This window comes from Uloborus diversus, chromosome 5, assembly GCF_026930045.1.
Source record: "Uloborus diversus isolate 005 chromosome 5, Udiv.v.3.1, whole genome shotgun sequence".
In the NCBI taxonomy this organism is placed as follows: Eukaryota; Metazoa; Arthropoda; class Arachnida; order Araneae; family Uloboridae; genus Uloborus; species Uloborus diversus.
In genome coordinates this window covers 99,888,042-99,906,929 of record NC_072735.1, presented here as the reverse complement: position 1 = coordinate 99,906,929, position 18,888 = coordinate 99,888,042, and the positions used below count along the sequence as shown (strand labels likewise).

The following is an 18,888-nucleotide window of genomic DNA, read 5'->3' as shown; positions in this document are numbered from 1 at the left end:
TTATAATCTTCTGCTTTCAAAACTCAAAGGCCATGCTGAAATTTGATTATATTATTATTGATTTTAAGAAATGTAGCACATATAATTCAATTAAGTTTTCTTTAGTTTACAAGCATTTTACATTTTGGAGGAGGGGAGAAAACCTGTTTACAGTTTAATATTTCTTTGTTTTAAAATATTCTGTATGTATGGAAAAGTTATACTCATATTTTGATTGCTCCATACCCCTTGGAGGGATTGATGCCAAAAATTAATCAGCACCAATTCACATGTGGGTATATATTGATAGCAAATGTCATTCAATTTCATGCAATAACTTCTGAACTAAAGTGACCCCAGAAAAAACCAATCAGAAACACAGAGACATTTTCCCAAATTGGTCAACATGAATTCAGCTCACCACAAAAGGTGTAAATCCAATACTTTTTTCATGTATTAGATATGAAAGAAAGTAATAATATCAGGAAACGTTGGAACGAATTCAAAACATTTGATACAAATAAAAAAAAAAAGCATAAAACAAATCCTTAACAACTTAAAAATGTAACAAGTAGTTTATATCCAAGTTTCACCTTTTAAGTTAAGTCACAGTTACACCCATAAGAAAAAAACAATTCAATTGACTTATGGATCACTGCTATTGAGCATTCCATTTTTTATTTAAGAAGCTTCTCCCTTTTTCTTTTTTTCCCTTTTTTTGCCATTTTACATGCATTATTTTGTTTCATACTGTTTGAATCCTTCAAATTTTTTTCCAATTAGTTTTGTTTATCAATTTTCCCTTTTTTTAGGTACCAAAAAGCTTGGCGAGAATACGTGAAATTTCGTCATTTGGTGGCTAATAAACCTAAAGTCAAGTATGTTGATAGGCATGAGTTAACTAAAAAAGAAATGAAACTGCAAGAAATGAGATTGGAAAAGTAAGTTGTGTTTTGGGCCAATATTGTATTTTTATTCATTACTAGTGGCACCCACATGGCTTTGCCCGTAATAGAAAAATCAAAAGGTCTTTTGGTTCGCCTGTATATTTACAAATAATGTATGGTGAATTTTCTCGCCAGTTGGCTTGTACCCATCTTGCGGTTCCACGTTATGATAATTTCGTATCTCGCCAATTGGCTTGTGCCCATGTTACGGTTCCACGTTATGATAATTTCGTAATTTAATCGTCCATCTTATGATATTTTTCTTCTTAAAATTAGAATAGAAAAAGAACCACATCGAATTTTTGAAAAATCGCTTTGAAGTGCACACCGCCATGCTACATACTAACTTTGTGCCAAATTTCATGAAAATCGGCCAAACGGTTTAGGCACTATGCGCGTCACAGGCATCCTACAGACATCCAGACATCCTCCGGACAGAGAGACTTTCAGCTTTATTATTAGTAAAGAAGAAGATAAAGATTCTTTCCCATTTTATTAAATTTCTGTGAAAAATGGGCTTAAAATTGGAGTGGAAAAAGAACAAAATCGAATTTTCGAAAAATCGCTTCGAGGTGCACACCCCCATGCTACAAACTAACTTTGTGCCAAATTTTAAGAAAATCGGCCGAACGGTCTAGGCGCTATGCGCGTCACAGACATCCTACAGACATCCAGACATCCAGATCCTCTGGACAGAGAGACTTTCAGCTTTATTAGTAACGAGTTTACTTTCCCGTATACCAATATCGACTTTCTAGTATCTGATCAAAATTCTCAAAATTAGCTAAAATCGCAAATTATTTATGCCATATTTTTAAAAATATTTTAAGCCAATTTCTAAAAATAAAATATGCCTCTCTCATCTAAAGAATTAGATGCGTAAAAGATAAATAAACGAACAAATAAAGTAGCAGCACCATTTTAAACAAAGCAGCAAATACATTTTATTCCATTACTTGTGGTATCCGCACGGCTTTGCCCGTAACAGCGAAATCGAAAGGTCTTTTGGTTCACCTGTATATTTACAAATAATGTATGGTGAATTTTCTCGCCAGTTGGCTTGCACCCATGTTACAGTTCCACGTTGGTCCGACGTTATGATAATTTCGTAATTTACTTGTCCATCTTATCATATTTCTGTTCTTAAAACTGGAATAGAAAAATAACCACATCGAATTTTCGAGAAATCGCTTTGAGGTGCACACCCCCATGCTACAAACTAACTTCGTGCCAAATTTCATGAAAATCGGCCGAACGGTCTAGGCGCTATGTGCGTCACAGATATCTGGACAGACATCCTGACAGACAGAGGGACATTCAGCTTTATTATTAGTAAAGAAGAAGATAAAGATAAAGATTCTTTCACATTTTATTAAATTTCTGTGAAAAATGGGCTTAAAATTGGAATAGAAAAAGAACAAAATCGAATTTTCGAAAAATCGCTTCGAGGTGCACACCCCCATGCTACAAACTAACTTCGTGCCAAATTTCATGAAAATCGGCCGAACGGTCTAGGCGCTATGCGCGTCACAGACATCCTACAGACATCCAGACATCCTCCGGATAGAGAGACTTTCAGCTTTATTATTAGTAAAGAAGAAAAGAAAAGAAAGATAAAGAAGTAAAGAAAAGAAAGGTAATTTTCAGAACAAATTCTTTCCCATTTTATTAAATTTCTGTGAAAAATGGGCTTAAAATTGGAATAGAAAAAGAACAAAATCGAATTTTCGAAAAATCGCTTTGAGGTGCGCACCCCCATGCTACATACTAACTTTGGGCCAAATTTCATGAAAATCCGCCAAACGGTCTAGGTGCTATGCGCGTCACAGACATCCTGCAGACATCCAGACATCCTCCGGACAGAGAGACTTTCAGCTTTATTATTAGCAAAGATGCTTTTCTTATTAAGTTATAGCAATAAAATTTAATTACTAATTTGTATTATAAATGCTGTATTGCCCTGCTTGATATAAAAAATCCATTTGTCTAGAATAATATGAAGTTGAGATGAGTTCTGATCCGACTGAAATGTGCTTGCTTTGAGTAGCAAGAATACTGGAAAATTCTGTTCCATACTTGTTGATTGTGGTCATAGTAGAATTTTTTTTAAACCCATATTTTTTGTGAAAAAATTTTCATAATCTCACATATAGAGGTCCTTGTATCTTCAAGAAAGTTTTGATTCATTTTAATTTTTCATCAAAATTTCTTTTCATTGTGAAAAATTTCACCAATTTTATGTTACACAATGCTAAAAAATAATTAAAAGAAATTGATAAAAAGTTCTGTAGTACAGGAAATATTAAAACAATTAAATTTTTACTCTTTTTATGTAAAATATTCAGGCGCATAGTTATTTTAAGCGTGAGTATTATTTGTTATTATTTTTAACGTTGTTTATCACTAGACAAATTTCTAATAAAATATTTTTTGTATCTAGTACACTAGTTTCTAAAAACTGGAGGGGAACCTTTTATTTCCATTATTAAGATATAGGAGGAGACTTTATATAGGAGTTTAGTGAGACTTCATTTGAAGTATGCTGTTCAGTTTTGGTATCGTTACCTCAGGAAAGAAATTTTTGTATTGGAAAGAGTTCAAAAGAGAGCTACTAGACTAGCAAGGGAACTTTCAGATTTAGATTATGATACCAGACTTTTTTCGTTTTGTCTAATGGGGGCGACGTTTTCGGATATATAGCCTTTAGCAGACCTAGTGCAATCCCCAGATATGGCATCCAGTCTTTCATGTGCCACCATTAAGGCGCAGATGTCAATGCCACGGATAATTTGAACGCCCAGTTTCCACCAGATGGAGGCACCTGGGCTTTCTTTCATGCGAAATTTGCACTAGGAATTTTTAAAATTTTGCTGAGGGAATTCTAAGTTAAACCCAAGGGATCTTTTACATGCTGCATAATCATACGACATGAGCGCTGATGATTTTCTGCATCTTAAAAATCCACCGACTGGCCACTCCAGGTCAGAACTTGGTTCCACAGGTGTAGTAGGCCAGCGCCTAACCATCATGCCGCCAGCCAGCTGATACCCGACTTAAAAGACTTAATATGTATAGTCTGGGGCTAAGAACAGTCAGAGGAGACATGATTTAGTTGTTTAAATTTATCGAAATGAAGTATGTTAATGGGTTAAATTTTTGCATGGAAAGCAGGACGAGTGGTCACTGTTTTATTCTTTTTAAATCTGAGGCTAACCTGGAAATTTGAAAAAATTATTACTTTATTAGCGTCATGATCACTTGGAACTGCTTACCGGAAGAGGCAGTAATGAGCAACGGGATGGTTAGCTTTAACTGGGCTATTGATCTTCATTGGGTACTAATAAACTGACTAGGACCAGCCTAACTGGGCCCAGAGCCTGTTGCTGGTCATTGCATTTGTATTTGTTGTATTTATTTGTATTTAAGTATAGTAGTCAATGCTACATAAATACTGTGAATTGTTTAGCAAAGCAGTGAAATCATTATTTTATTATTTACCCTTGAAATACAGCAAACTCCTGATTATCCGTGGTGTGGAGTATCCTGTTCCTTTCACACGTTTAACAAAAAAAAAATCTGCCAATGAGTAACCAAATGTAGATAAATACACACATTTTAACTTAATAAGTACAAAATCTGTTTCTAGACATGCCTATCTCTTTCTTCCCCTTCCCTACCAATGACATCAAACCTTCTATGGTCACCAAAAGCTGACTACTTGAAACCTGATTTTTTAATCTGCACAACTTACTGCTTTAAATCTATACTACTTACTAAATTTTAGATCTACATGACTTACGCGTGTAATAGAGCGACTGGACTAGTCCATTTGTTCGCATATGAATGTAACCCTTTTCCATTTGCAATAATGAGCTATCCTTTTTTAGCTTTTACATACATTTTGTGTGCACTTTACCATTTTAGTTATAGTTTAAATGTATACGAGTGTTATTGATCTTTCTAAAGCTATTACATACACTAGTATCGTGTTTACTTACTTTGCGGATTCTCTGCAAATTCAGTTATCAGCGGGTACCGGGCTACCCTATTCCACAGATAATCGGGACCGTAGGTGAGTTGTTTTTTGTATTGATAAAGTAATTTTTAATTTTATTTTGTTTCAGTGATTTAAAGCGAGATGTTACTGTTGTCGTAAGCAGTAAAGGTTTCTATAAAACTGGAATCATGAGTGATATAATTCAGGTAATGAAAGTAATTATTTTGAAAAATAATGGCAAAAATTTCAACTATAGTTTTTATTTTTATATTACATTTTTGACAAAATGTTTGCATTCTTTTTATATCATTCTTCCTTAACAGCATGCCATGGTTCTACCTGTTCTTGTTTGTCATTTGAGGTTTCATGATTCTTTAAAGATCTTAGAAGATAAAATTGGTTACCACTTTCAGGATCGTTTCCTGCTGCAGGTAATGCTGTTGCTCACTTAGTGTAAGATTTATTGATTTTTTGATGAAATGATTTTAATTTGATATGTTTTTAATTGTAGTTTATTGTGATTTCTGAAATCCATAATTTATCTATGAAATACTTAATTAACTTATAATTAGGCAAAGCTTTCTACTATATAAGAGCTATATCAGGGCCATTTCACAGTATTTTGTCCAAATGTAGAATCTGCAACATGACACTTTTTTGGACATAACTATTTAATTTACTGTTTGATTAGTACATTGTTTTGTTTTTAGTTCATGTGTTAGTAGGATAAACTAAGAATAACATTTTGGGCTAATCAAACAGTAAATTAAATAGTTCTGGCAAAAAAAAATGTTGCAAACTCTACATCTGGACAAATTACTGTGAAATGGCACCATCAAGGTTTTTGTTTCTATTTTCAAAAAAGCTGAGTTATTTTTATGTTCAAAAGGTCCCTAGCTCTTCAAAAAAAAAAAAAAAAAAAATCAACATTCAATTCATCCAATTTTTTCCCTTCTGGCTTAAAAAATAAATTTCTATTCTCTTGGGTAAAGGCTCTGTTATTTGGTTTATTGATATGAAATGTAATTTTTGAACTATGACATTCTGAAGCCATTCTCAGATTTATATGCTACATAGAGAGGATTAGATTTTAGCTGATACTCAGATTTATATGCTCCTTATAGAATGCTGCTGTGGGCAGGTAAAAGGCAGTAACTGCAAGTTTTTCATTCTTCATGTTCTTGTATTTTTGTCATCTATTGTAGGTTAGCTTTATGGTACAAGCTTGCTTAGTTGGTTTCCACTGAAAAAAAAAGCCACAAAACAAACGTTCAATTCCAACCTTTCCCCATTGATAGTACTGAATCCAACACACATTTCTTCAACTGTCTCGAAAACTCATTTCTGCAGATACTGCCATTTACCTGCCCATGGCAGTGGTTGTCAAAATGTAGATGACTTTTCTGCTGTAAGTTCGTGATTGAAATTTCCACATGCTGCACCAGTTGCAGAATTCACAAGCTGTTTAAAAAACCCTCATTTCTAATTTAAAGACTAAAAAAGCAAGAAACTTGATTTTTTACCCTTTCTTTGAGCAACCATGTGCATTTTTTTTTTGGGCCATGTTATTTCAAACTGGTAGGTAACCTCTCAATTGAAGCTGCATAACCATCTTGCTTGATTGTAGGTCAGAATGAACGGCAGTAGCCTTTTTCTTTCTAGCAATGGTCGGCTTGTAAACCATCACAATCAAATTTACATATCACTTCCATATTTCTGTGTATCCTGTTCCTATATTTAGCTTTTCTTATTGCAATTTGTTACAGAATAAATCAGGGTTTAAACTAAGCTTAAAAGTTCTTTAGAAAAAAAGAGCTAAAATTGTAAAAAAGCTTTAGCAAAGTGCTAAAATGTTGAAGATGAATGAATATGTTTACATATCATTCTCACTACCTCAATCTTTCACCCTTTCATCTTTAGATAAAAGCTAAATTCCAAATTCACCCATGACATTTTTAAAGAAATAAATTCACAGTAGCATTGATTTTTAAAATGCCAATAACATTTATTGGGGGAACATAATGCAAATTAAGACAAAGTACTGCAGATCTTAATAGTAGTTTAAACAATTTAGCTAATGTTTATAATGAGGTTACTTTGAATATCAACATACTCTCGGATCTTTTTTTTTTTCTTATTTGAGTAAAAAAACAAAAATACCTTGCTTCATTTTCCTATTTCAGATAATATTTTCTCATTTTGCGTAAAATGCGACCGTAGCGTAAACCCTGGAACAAATCAACAAAATCTCTTTAAATCAGGGATGTAACTGAAGAGAGGCAAGGGGAACAATCTGCATGGGTCAGCACTTAAACTTTTGATCACTTTTGACATGGGAAAAATTTTTAAATTTGCATTTACTCATTAGTACAAAAATTACAATTTTGCTCTGTCTATTTAAACAAAATGCGTATATTGTGAAAACATAAAATGAAAGTCTCAAATTTGAGAACAAGTTACAAAGATTTTGAATTGTTCAGCAATCTAAAAAAAGAAGAAATTTTCTATACTACTGAAGGAGAAAGACTTAATTTTTTTAGGGAATCATATTTTTCTTTTGTTAATTTTTCTTCATGTTTAAATGTATAATTATATTGCATTAATTTGAATGAGAAATTATTTTCAAAGTAAGAAAACGCTATATTTGATAGATAGAGCTTATGACATTATCCCATTAGGAATGGTTTATACGTTTCAGAATCTGTGATGACTACCGCAAAATGGCATACATTGCCAATCATACATGCATGCACATTCGCACATGTATATATACGAAGGGCCACAGGGAAGAATGACCATAGTCCCTGACACAATAATTTCTTGTATTTTATTTTTAAACTTTAAAGCCAATTAAGTAGTTGAAAAATAGGTATAAATTATCTTCTTAAAACTTCTTATGTTGTGAGGTATCCTTTATTACATGTTGAAAATAAAAAAGAACGGTTAACAAAAATGCAGTATGAAAAATTTATTAAAAAACAAATTAGTGGGTGGCCTGCAAACTCTGTGTCATCTTCTTCTTCAAGCAGTTCAAGTGCAGGAGCTATAGATTTATGGAACATTTCAGAGTCGGGATTGGTGAGGAACTGTTTCAAATGTAGTAAATTCTTCATTTTGCAGCTGTAGATTAACTGTTGTGAATGGTAAGAATCGGACATTGATCTTTCTTGCCCACTGGCGGAAGGTGCTATAATTAACTTTTCCTGCTATAACTCAGTCATTATGATTTGTCTTGCCAGAATAATATAATATTATATAGTTGAAAAATACTTAATACTCGAACAGTTCCTGTAGAAATCTGATCTTCTCAAAAAATAGACTATAATCGTTTTTCCCCATTGCCCTTCTTGTGTGTATATATATATATATATATATATATATGTATATATATATATATATATATGGTTATCATTTTTTTTCTCATTTAGCTTGCCTTGACACACCCTTCCTATAGAGAAAACTTTGGTACAAATCCAGACCATGCCCGCAATTCATTAACTAACTGTGGATTGAGGCAGCCTCAGTATGGTGATCGGCGCATACATTATAAGAACACCAGAAAGAGAGGTATTGAAATTGTTATAAATATCAATTATGGTGTATGTCATGCTCTGCCATTATGGTTTTTGTTTTGGAGTTATTCTTTTCTGTGTTCATACTATAGAAAAACTAATTTAGCTTTTAAAAAATTTTAATCATTTGAAACTTTTACATTTTTATGAAGTACTCTTTTCTTAGAAATAAAAGAATACTTAAGATTTTATGAAGTATTCTTTTCAATGTTTCTCACGCTATTTGATTTTAGGTAAATCTTTTGCTAATGTTTGCTGTAGGAATCGAAGAACAAAACAAAACAGCCTGTTCTATTATTGCAAAGAATCCCCTTTCTTTCAAAACCGATATGGAATTATACAATTAATAATAAATTTTCGCCATTACGGCATTTGAAAAAAAATTGCAAGTTAGATTTAAAAGCATTTAACATTTGCTCTTGAAATTCATTTAATCTTTGCACATATTGCCAATTTTGCTTTGAAAATATAGGTTAATTTCTTAAGGGTAATTTCATAATAGGATAATTTAAATTCAAAATTAATTATGCTACAGTGCTACAGCATGCATAAATCAATTTATGGATTACCGTCTGGAAACCATGGTTGATTAAAATTTTTGTATTTGAAACTTTAAAACGCCTTTTAACCATGTTGAGTAAGGTTACATTAATGTTATAATTATATGAAATTTCAGAAGTCACTTAAATTACAAAAAAAGGCTGTTGAAATGTATTTATTTCGTTTCATTTTTTTATTTTATTTATTTTTCTCTTCCTTTTTTAAAATGACCATCAGATTCTTCATCACATTTATGAATAATGTGATTTTTTTCTCTATATGTATAGGGTTTAGCAATGGCTAGTTTTAATTGTAATTACTGAATTTTTGAAGTTTCTTTCTTTTAAAATCATATTTTCTCACAAATTACTGTATTAGATAGGTTACATTAATGAATAAAATTATGTTTTTTAATAATTTCTATGACAAGTGGAATAAAGTTACTGCTTGACTTGTAATGATTCCATTCTAGAAAAGTTTTAACAATACATTAAAAAGATTAATTTTTCTCAACATTATAAAATCTTATGCTCTTATACTTTTCCATATGCAATTTAGTAAATCGGTTAAAGTTATATGTAATACTAGCATTCCCGTGCCCGGCATTGCTCGTGTATTGGAATCAGCAGGGGATAACAGTGCTTGGTGAACCTTTACGAAAATCCCCTATAATAATTACTTATTACCTATAATTTTTTCGAATTGTGGGAGGGTCCCGGGTCCCTGAACTCCTTATATATATATATATATATATATATATATATATATATATATATATATATATATATATATATATATATGCCCTTGTCCTGAACTGCCATTAACGATAGCTTTTAAAGTATTGATTTTCTTTGCAAACGCAGGCCGTCCACATTTTATTATTATACCTATGTTTAAGCAAAAACTTCTTGGTATACAACATTTTTTTTTCTGGTGCTAAAATTATTAAGCTACTTGATGAACTCACCCTGGAGCAAGTTACATAAAATTTGCCGTGTGAAAAAGTCTTCTCCTAAATCGATCACTGCTACTTTTAATGTATGACCTTGTGTTGGTTATTGCAAAACAAATTTTTATAGGAAACTGTACCCTTCTAAATTCAAAAGGATAGTCGGTCCGAGATGATGTTCTTAAAAACTTCGTTTCCAGTGTTAAAAAAATTAAAGCAAAAGACAGCAACATTATTATTTGACTTGAGAGAAGCCTCGAAGATTCACGCGAGAAATAAAAACAATATCAAATTTAAAATTCGCTATCTACAAAAAGTTGAGATGAAGTACTGAATAATAGTTTGAATGGAGGAAAGCGGTCGAAAATAGGGGATTTAAATTTCAATTACAGGTTTTAGTTTCACAGAAATTAAGGGGTTTTAATTAATTCCTCCCGAACTAATTGATATTTCAAAAAATCCTTTCTTAGTGGTTACTTTCGTAATCTTGTGGACATACTTGCCAAATTTCAAGTCTGAGGTTTCAGCAGTATTGGCTGTGCGTTGATATATATATATATATATGTATATATATTATCTCAGGACATTGATTTTTATATATTAAGATAAATGAAACATCAATTATATCACAACTCATGAATATCATAAATGCAATGAAAATGATGAATTGGGAATCAGATCATGAATATCATTAAACAATGGTAATTTTCTTTTTTGTCGCAAAAATTTTTAAACCATTGAAAGTTTTATCTCTGAAATATTTCTTCTTTGAAGTTTCTCAAGTTCTTTAGGATAGAGATCAAACTTCTCTATGAATCCTTTTTTATACTGATTGCCATAACTAACTGCCAGTAGTCTATTTCTGAATATTAATGCCTTCATATGTTTATCATATTTTTAAAATTGTGTTTATTCATTATCAAGTAAAGATCAATTTAGTCTTTTCCATATAAATGCAAATGAATACTTGTTTAGTTTGTTTGGTTGAGTTTTATATCGTTTTTTTGTGTATAAATCTTTAATTAGCTTTGTTGTGTCAAAAATTAAAAGTTTTTTTAGCTTCTTGAATAAATGCATCAGTTTCTTTTAAAAACTCCATTTATTATTATTATTAAAATAAATGTCTGCAGGTTTATGGAATGGAATTCAGATTAAAATATTTTTTTAATGTAGTTTCTAGTGTCTTGAATGAATGTTTAAAATATTTCTTGGAATTTTTATAAAATCAGAAAGTTAAATGATCTTTTGTAGACACCTTTAGATTATGACATCTTTAGAGATTTTTTTGAACTCTTAAACTCTGTTCTTCTTCGTTTTAGGAATAAATACTTTAATCAATATAATGTCTCGATTTGGAAGCCAGAAGGAGTCAGCATCTTATATCAATCACAATGAGAGATTAGAATTTTTAGGTGATGCTGTTGTGGAATTTCTTTCTAGTATACATCTATTCTACATGTTTCCTGATCTTGAAGAAGGAGGACTTGCTACTTATCGTGCTGCAATTGTACAAAATCAGCACTTAGCACTTTTAGCTAAAGTGAGTTTATTTTTTAAAAACAATTTCTTTTTACATTTAAAAGAATAATTTAAAAAAAAAACTTTCTTTGTGTATTTTTATTATTGATAATACTAGAATTTCCTTTTTATTATGTTATTCCTCCCTTTTATCAATAGTTTTGATGCATCATCAATCTGACTCAAGTTTTAGTGTAACTTATTTTCCAATATTTTTAAGATAAATATCTTGTAAAAAATTTTTTGAAGGATAAATGATACTACATTCTATGGCGCCCACTACGGGTGAACTCTAGAAAGATTCTAATGCCACTGAACCACAATCTAAGCATGACATGATAAATAACTTGATGTGACTATTAATCACTTTTGATGGAACTATACTCCCTCCTCTTTAATTGTGTTACGTCTAGCATTTTGTTAATATTATTTGGCCATTTTAATTAAATCCCTTTTTGTAATCTTTGGTTTGATAATGTGGCAGCACCATTTCTTTTCCATTTAGACTCTAGATTGAAAGTCCTCTAGCTCACAAAGACCAGCATCTGTTTGAAACTTTTTTATAGATTCAATAAATCTATGCCTCAAATGCTTAAAACTGTGCAAAATGTTCCATGCTGTATCCTGTACAGTCAAACTTGCTTTGCTTATAACGAGAGAGAAGGGATCACACTTATTTGCTCATTATAACCAAGTGTTCATAAAAAACGGAATCGTGAAAAAAATCATTTAAATTCACTTACTTTGCTTGTTTCCAATTTCTCTACAGTGGCAAAGAAGTTGGTTAATTCTTATGAACTGTCTTATTGTCTCTTTCTTGCACTATTGATGTCGTTTGATGAATATTCATTGACCAAAATATCATCATTTTCACCCTGGACTTAAACGGCTTAAGTTTTTCTGCACACCAAAAGACATTGAGCATGTTGATGGTAGTTCATTTTCAAATTCTTCACAATTTTTGCTATAGTCCTCGCTTTTATTGATTTTTTCATTTGTACTAGCTTGAATTTGAGCTACAATATAATCGGAAATAAGTTTACCAGAAGTGGTAACATTCACATCAACAAATATAGTTAGTTTTTCAACTCTTCTCTTACTACAAATTAAAAACAAAAAAAAAAAAAAAAAAAATGCTGTCGTGTCTTTGCTGTTGTTTCAAAGATTTAGGACTCATCATTTCTCTGAAAATTAATAGAAATTTTATGAATCACAAAAATATTGCTCGTTTCAAGCAGGTTTTGCTCATTGAAAGAGAGTTTTGCTACCATAGATTTAACCAACCAAACATTTCTGATTTCCTCGTTAAAACCGAGTTCTCATTAAATCAGGACTCGTTATAAGCGCGTTCGACTGTATCTTTTTGTCGTAATGTAAACTCCTAAACTTCGTAGCACAATGTGGTGTCTGCACATCTATGCTCTTTATATGATTACCAAACGGCACGACCTTGAAGGTCACGGATTTAGACAAAATCCTAGATTTAAATCAATTTCTACTGGGTATGAGACCAGGTAAAGCGATTTGACTGCAATAGGCCCTAATTCGGCTGCAACAGAGGCCCAAAGTTGATAATTTGGACCCAGAATTGCAATGGAGTTTCCTTTAGGATTTCCATTTTCACCCCTTTTTCTGCTATTATACTGCAGTATGAGCCATTTGCATGCACTTACCTTTGAAATATTCATGTTGAATACTAATTTTTAATAAGTGTTTCTCAAATTTAAATTGGACACTACTTTTAATTTCAATAACTTGAATGCCAAAAAAACATAGTTACAGGATATGCGTAGTTTGCAAATGAAACTAATTATTTGCGTTTTATATTAATTCCCTGCCAGTAAAAAGTATTTATCGTTTGCTAAAAAAAATTTTTACTTATCGTCTGTTATCAAAGATATTCCACGGTAATAAGCAAAAAGTAAGAGAAGAGAAAAAGCTCTAATTTATTGCACATGGCATGTAAAAAATACAAGATTGTTTTCACTTTTCAAGTAACTTAAATAATGCTTATGAAAAAAATTGGTGTTCTCCCGTCCACTCGCTGTACTAACAAAAGATGCCAAATGTGTTGGGACATCAAACATAGTGTCAAAGTCTGAAATTCCAATGGAAATGTCATTGCATTTCTGGGCCAAACTAGCAATTTTGGAGCCGCATTGCAGGCAAACTAGGACCTATGCTGTCAAACCACTTTACCTGGGCTCATATCTAGTGGGACTCTTCGAAACACCAAGCAACATCTTGGGAGCAATATCAGGCTCAAAAGAATTTCATCTCTCCGTGGCATTGCCAGCGAAAAATCTTGGGCATGTCTTCTTGAAGACTAAACAAGACTGCAACTTTCCCTTCTACCTAGAGTTGAAGGGATTACATCTTTTCGTCTCATTACTGGTCACGACTACTTACAATCCTATCTTTTTAAAATCAGACTGGCCAGTTCCCCGCTGTGCCCTCTATGTGAAGGGACTAAGCAAATGACAGGGGAGCATCTTTTTGATTGCCCCGTTCTTCTCGACGTGCTGAAGGATGAGGGAGCTTCCATGCTCTGCTACTGCATCTTTGTTGTATTGGACTGCAATGCGCCTTATGTCCGAGAGGACGTTGGTGAAAGTAAATTAAAAAAAATTTCTTGTGGGAATGAACCTGTATCTAGAATTTTATCCAAATTTGTGACCCTCAATGTGGTGCTGTTTGGTTGTGAGTTGACCAATTCAGTGATATTTATAAATTCTACCTAGATGTGCATGATTTACATGAGTGCCCAGACACACCATTTCCAGAAAATTGCAGAGCGTTTTGTGGAACTTTTTTTTTTTTTTTTTTGAGAAAATACTGAAGTTTAAACAAGTATTAACCTTAATTGTTTGTCGCACTCTTGATTTTTTTTTTTTTTTTTTTTGACCAGTTTTATAAATACTGGATTTCCTGGCATTAAAACTGGAGTTTCATGTAACATTTCCCTGCAAAACTAGGTATTAAAGCTTTTCTTTAGTCATGTTTTCTTCTGCACTAATTTAATTTCTATCAGTTACATTCTTTCACTCATCAATGTACAAAAATTCAGAAAAATTAAGAGACATGTTTTCTTTTTCTGAATCATCCTACTCATACTGTTAGAGCTTCAAAGGGTTACATTCTATTCATTGTTGATCATAGCTGTGGTTATTTCATGTCTAACAGTGAAGCTATATCTAATTAACTCTTCAATTTAACAACATTGTAACAAAGTTACTATAAAAATTGTTTTTGTTTAAAACTTTATTATTATCTTTTTTAAATTTAGAACCTTCAATTAGAGAAGTTCATGTTATACGCACATGGATCTGATTTGTGTCATGATTTGGAATTGAGGCATGCTATGGCTAATTGCTTTGAAGCATTAATGGGTATGATTTTTAGTATCTGTTGCTTTTTGTTTCAACTGTGTATGTATTTTAATAACTTTAGAAAAGCTTTGCTTAGTAAGATTTTAAGGACAAAATGTTTCTATATAATGAATGATTTTTAATGAACTAAAATAGGAGTGTTGTAAATACTTGCATAGTTAGTTCTTCATTATTGTAACAAATTCAATCAAAAATCAGCATCTTGATTTATTAATATGTGAGGAATTTTCGTTCAATACTATTTTCTCCTCAGTCTGTCTATTGATTTTCTACATTTTTTTTCAGTAGCTATTACAGAATTTTAGTGTTATCAATAAAAATTTTGAAAGCAGACCCTAATTAACGGAGGCATTAGTTGAATGCATTTTGGCCCTAAATTGTTCTTTTTACACAAATCGATGGTAGAATTTTTTCGAGTTTGATATGATTGAAAATAGTAAGAAGAGCCTAATTGAAGTTTTTCACAAAGCATCAAAGGTCCAATAACCTAAATTCACTAGAAAAAAGTTTTTAGCGTTTTTTAGTTACCGAAACAGTTTATATTTTTTACATTATTATTATAATTTTTATAATTGAATATTTTCCATTGTTTATGGTCGCTATGAGTCGAGTAGAATATTAGGTTTCAATTGATTTTGGAAATCGCTCTTTCTACTGAAAAAAATTAATTTTAGTGCTTCAAGCTTGGTATTGTTGGAAAGGTCGCTAAAAATACCCCTTAACACATTCTCCCTCGTTGGAAATTCAAAAGGACGTAAATTGGCTAGAAAAATAGCTAGAAGCAATTTTAAATAAGTGAAAATTCATTTTTTAAAATCTTTTGCTCAAGATAGCATAAACCAATTGCTGAATAATAATTGTTGCTATTTCTTGCTTGAGTGTTAGTAAATTAAAAGTTTTCCATTCATATTATTATTTGCTATTAATCCATTTTAATCAAAGTTTCATTCGTTCTTTATTTTGAATTATTTTTCTTAAATATATTTTCACAATTCCCATTTCTCTTATTTTCTGAAGCTCATGGCTGAATGTTTATTTAATTTGCAGTTTTGTAGCTTTTGGTTTTACCAAAATTTGTTGAATTGCTTTATTCTTTTGCCTTTCATCAAAGACTTCAAAGTAGTGATGGGCATAATCGAGTTCTCATAATCGAATCACTCGATTATTCAAGATCATTCGAGAACTCGATTATCACTTCTCGAGTTCTCGAGCGATGAACTTCTCGAGTACTCGATTATCACTTTTCGAGTTCTCGAGCGATGAACTTCTCGAGTACTCGATTATCACTTTTCGAGTTCTCGAGCGATGAACTTCTCGAGTACTCGATTATCACTTTTCGAGTTCTCGAGCGATGAACTTCTCGAGTTCTCGATTATCACTTTCCGAGAACTCGAGCGATCAACTGCTCGAGTTCTCGATTGTCACTTTCCGAGTGCTCGAGCGATCAACTGCTCGAGTTCTCGATTGTCACTTTCCGAGTGCTCGAGCGATCAACTGCTTGAGTTCTCGCTTTGAACTTCTCGAGATGTTGAGTTCTCGAGACGTCAATCACTCGAGCAGTGTTTGATAATCGAATGAACCTCTCAATATAGTTGACTTCTGACAAGGGGTGCCCACCTATGGATGGGGGGGGGGGTCATGGCGCAGATTGTGCTATTGACATTTTTAGGGGGGTGTTTTAAAGGGTATTTTTCTCATTTTTTTGGGGGGGGGAGGTCTCTGCGATATTGAGGGTGGGGGGGGGCTTGATCTCAGGGCGGGTGGGCACCCCTGCTTCTGAAATGTTTTAGTTGCAGGGGCGGATCCGTCATTTGGGGTTCAAAGGGCTGGCTTTGAAGAGTTATTGATTTTACTTATGAAGAATGAGCATGGTTTTTTCCTGTCTTCCGAAACAATTTGCATTGAAACCTTTTAACCCTTCCCCCAGAAAGACGGGCTGCGCTGAGGAGCCCACAGGGGAGGTGGGTCATTACGCAGACTGCGCCATTGAAATTCCTAATGGACGTTAGTCATTTTTATTGAGTGTCCTTCTGGAGGGGGAGAGAGGATCCCTAATTTTAAAAAGTGTGCCAGCACACTTGAGGAATAGATACCCTTGCGATCTAAATGGTATTACAATCAAATAATTGCCTTTCGAATGTTTCATTCGAATAGTGTTATAATTGAATGTATACTGTTGAATGCTTGATTATCAAATGATTGTTTGGGATGCCTTGGTAGTCTAATGATATGTTTTGAGCAAAAGGTGTTAATGAATGAACACATGGACGGGTCTGTGGGAGACATGTGTTGTGTGTCCCGGTGGTGGAAGTAAAGGTTGGAGGCGCTAATAAGGTTCTAACTTGAGAGGCATTGAAATTATAGTTCCGGTAAAAAGGGGGAATACTTAAGTTGAAAACCTGAGGGGACGTCTTCCCCCTTACGTTCACCTTCGACTATACTATTGGGTAATGATACAAGTGTAATGGGCAATAACAAACGTTTTAGAGCCCAAATATACAGATCACTGCAGACACGTGTTTCGGGGTTTCAAGGAACCCTTTTTTCAACGCAAAATAGTGAGATTGTGGATGTAAGGACATTACTGGATGTCTTTACGGACCATTCATCAATTACGTAAGGGTCCCGAGGGGGTGGGGTTGGAAAAATGTCTACATACTTTTGTTTGGGGGGGGAGGGGTTCAAACGCATTCTTACGCAGTATTTTCCAAGCCGACGTTTCATTTGCGTCTGGAAAATAAAAACGTATTAGGATGACTGTTTTTTATTTGTTTTACGAAGAATTAATAATGTAAAACATAATAAAAGAATTGCACTATTGTATAGCATGTTTTATTTTTAACTACTATCGCATCATATACAAAAAAATGTCGAAAACACATTCAGTCTAGATTCCAACTTTTTAGTAAATATTTCATCACACAAAAAGGTTTAATTTAATAATAGTGAATGAAATTTCGATTCCAGTGATATTAGATTAGTCATTTCATTATTTCGAAAAACGAAATGGAATCTTACGTAAGAATAGGGGGAGGGGTTTGAAAAACCTTACGTACCCTTACATGGGGGGGAAGGGGTCAAAAATGGCCAAAATCATCCATACGTAACAAAGGAATGGCACCTTATATGTAAAAGCTTAGTATTTTGTTGAAAAAAAATGTACCTTAAAACTCCAAAACACGTTTCTGCAGTACTCTGTAAACATAAAAAGTAGTCGAAAACTTTGTACTGCGTAGTGAATAAAATATGACAACGTATACTAAAATATGACAACGTCAATTTGTACTTTATATACGTTGTCATATTTTATTCAGTACTCTGTATATTTGGGATACAATACGTTTGTTATTTCATGTTACTTCTCGGCACAAAGGTACTTAGTTATTTCTTATAAAACAAGTGGTTAACTTCTCGTGTAATTCATTCCTATGGGTGAAATAAGAGGGGAGGGGAGGGGGAGTTTTGACGTTAACTGCGGGATTGTAATTTTTAGGGGATTTTGTCTCTTTTGGGGGTATTGCTCTTGGGGGAAGAGCTTCATAGGTGGTGCCCTTTGCTCTTGGAATGGATAGATTTGGAATGATTTTTAAAATCGAATGATTGCTTTTCTCCTGCTTTATTCAAATGGGGTAATAGTTGAATGTTTGGCTTCGAATTTTCGATAATTGAGAGATTCCTTAATAATCGAACGATATTTTTAGAATGAAAATTGTTAATTATCATATGAGCGAATATATGAAGGGGCATGTGTTGTGTGAGTGGCGGATACAATGGAGGGTCGTGGGGGTCATGACCCCTCCCCCTAAACTCTCGACAATAGTATCCGTACACATTGTGTTCAAACAATTTATGCATAAAATGTAAACGATGACAGTATCTTATCTTTTCAATACATCAATTATTTTTCAAAGAAAATATTTGAACTACTACTTTGTTTTATTGCGTATGATATTAATATGCAACGTTTATCCCCAATTATGTGCCTTATTCTTGACCG

General features: G+C 32.9%; 1 protein-coding gene across 1 annotated transcript in view; it reads left to right on the top strand.

The window, feature by feature from the left end:
* LOC129223399 (ribonuclease 3-like) overlaps positions 1-18,888 on the top strand; it is a 98,306-nt gene that overhangs the window by 31,896 nt on the left and 47,522 nt on the right. The window contains exons 7-12 of the mRNA XM_054857994.1: positions 792-920; positions 5,051-5,129; positions 5,247-5,354; positions 8,352-8,490; positions 11,304-11,524; positions 14,789-14,891. Of these exons, the coding sequence (XP_054713969.1) occupies positions 792-920; positions 5,051-5,129; positions 5,247-5,354; positions 8,352-8,490; positions 11,304-11,524; positions 14,789-14,891 (779 nt within the window). The remainder of the gene's footprint in view (positions 1-791; positions 921-5,050; positions 5,130-5,246; positions 5,355-8,351; positions 8,491-11,303; positions 11,525-14,788; positions 14,892-18,888) is intronic.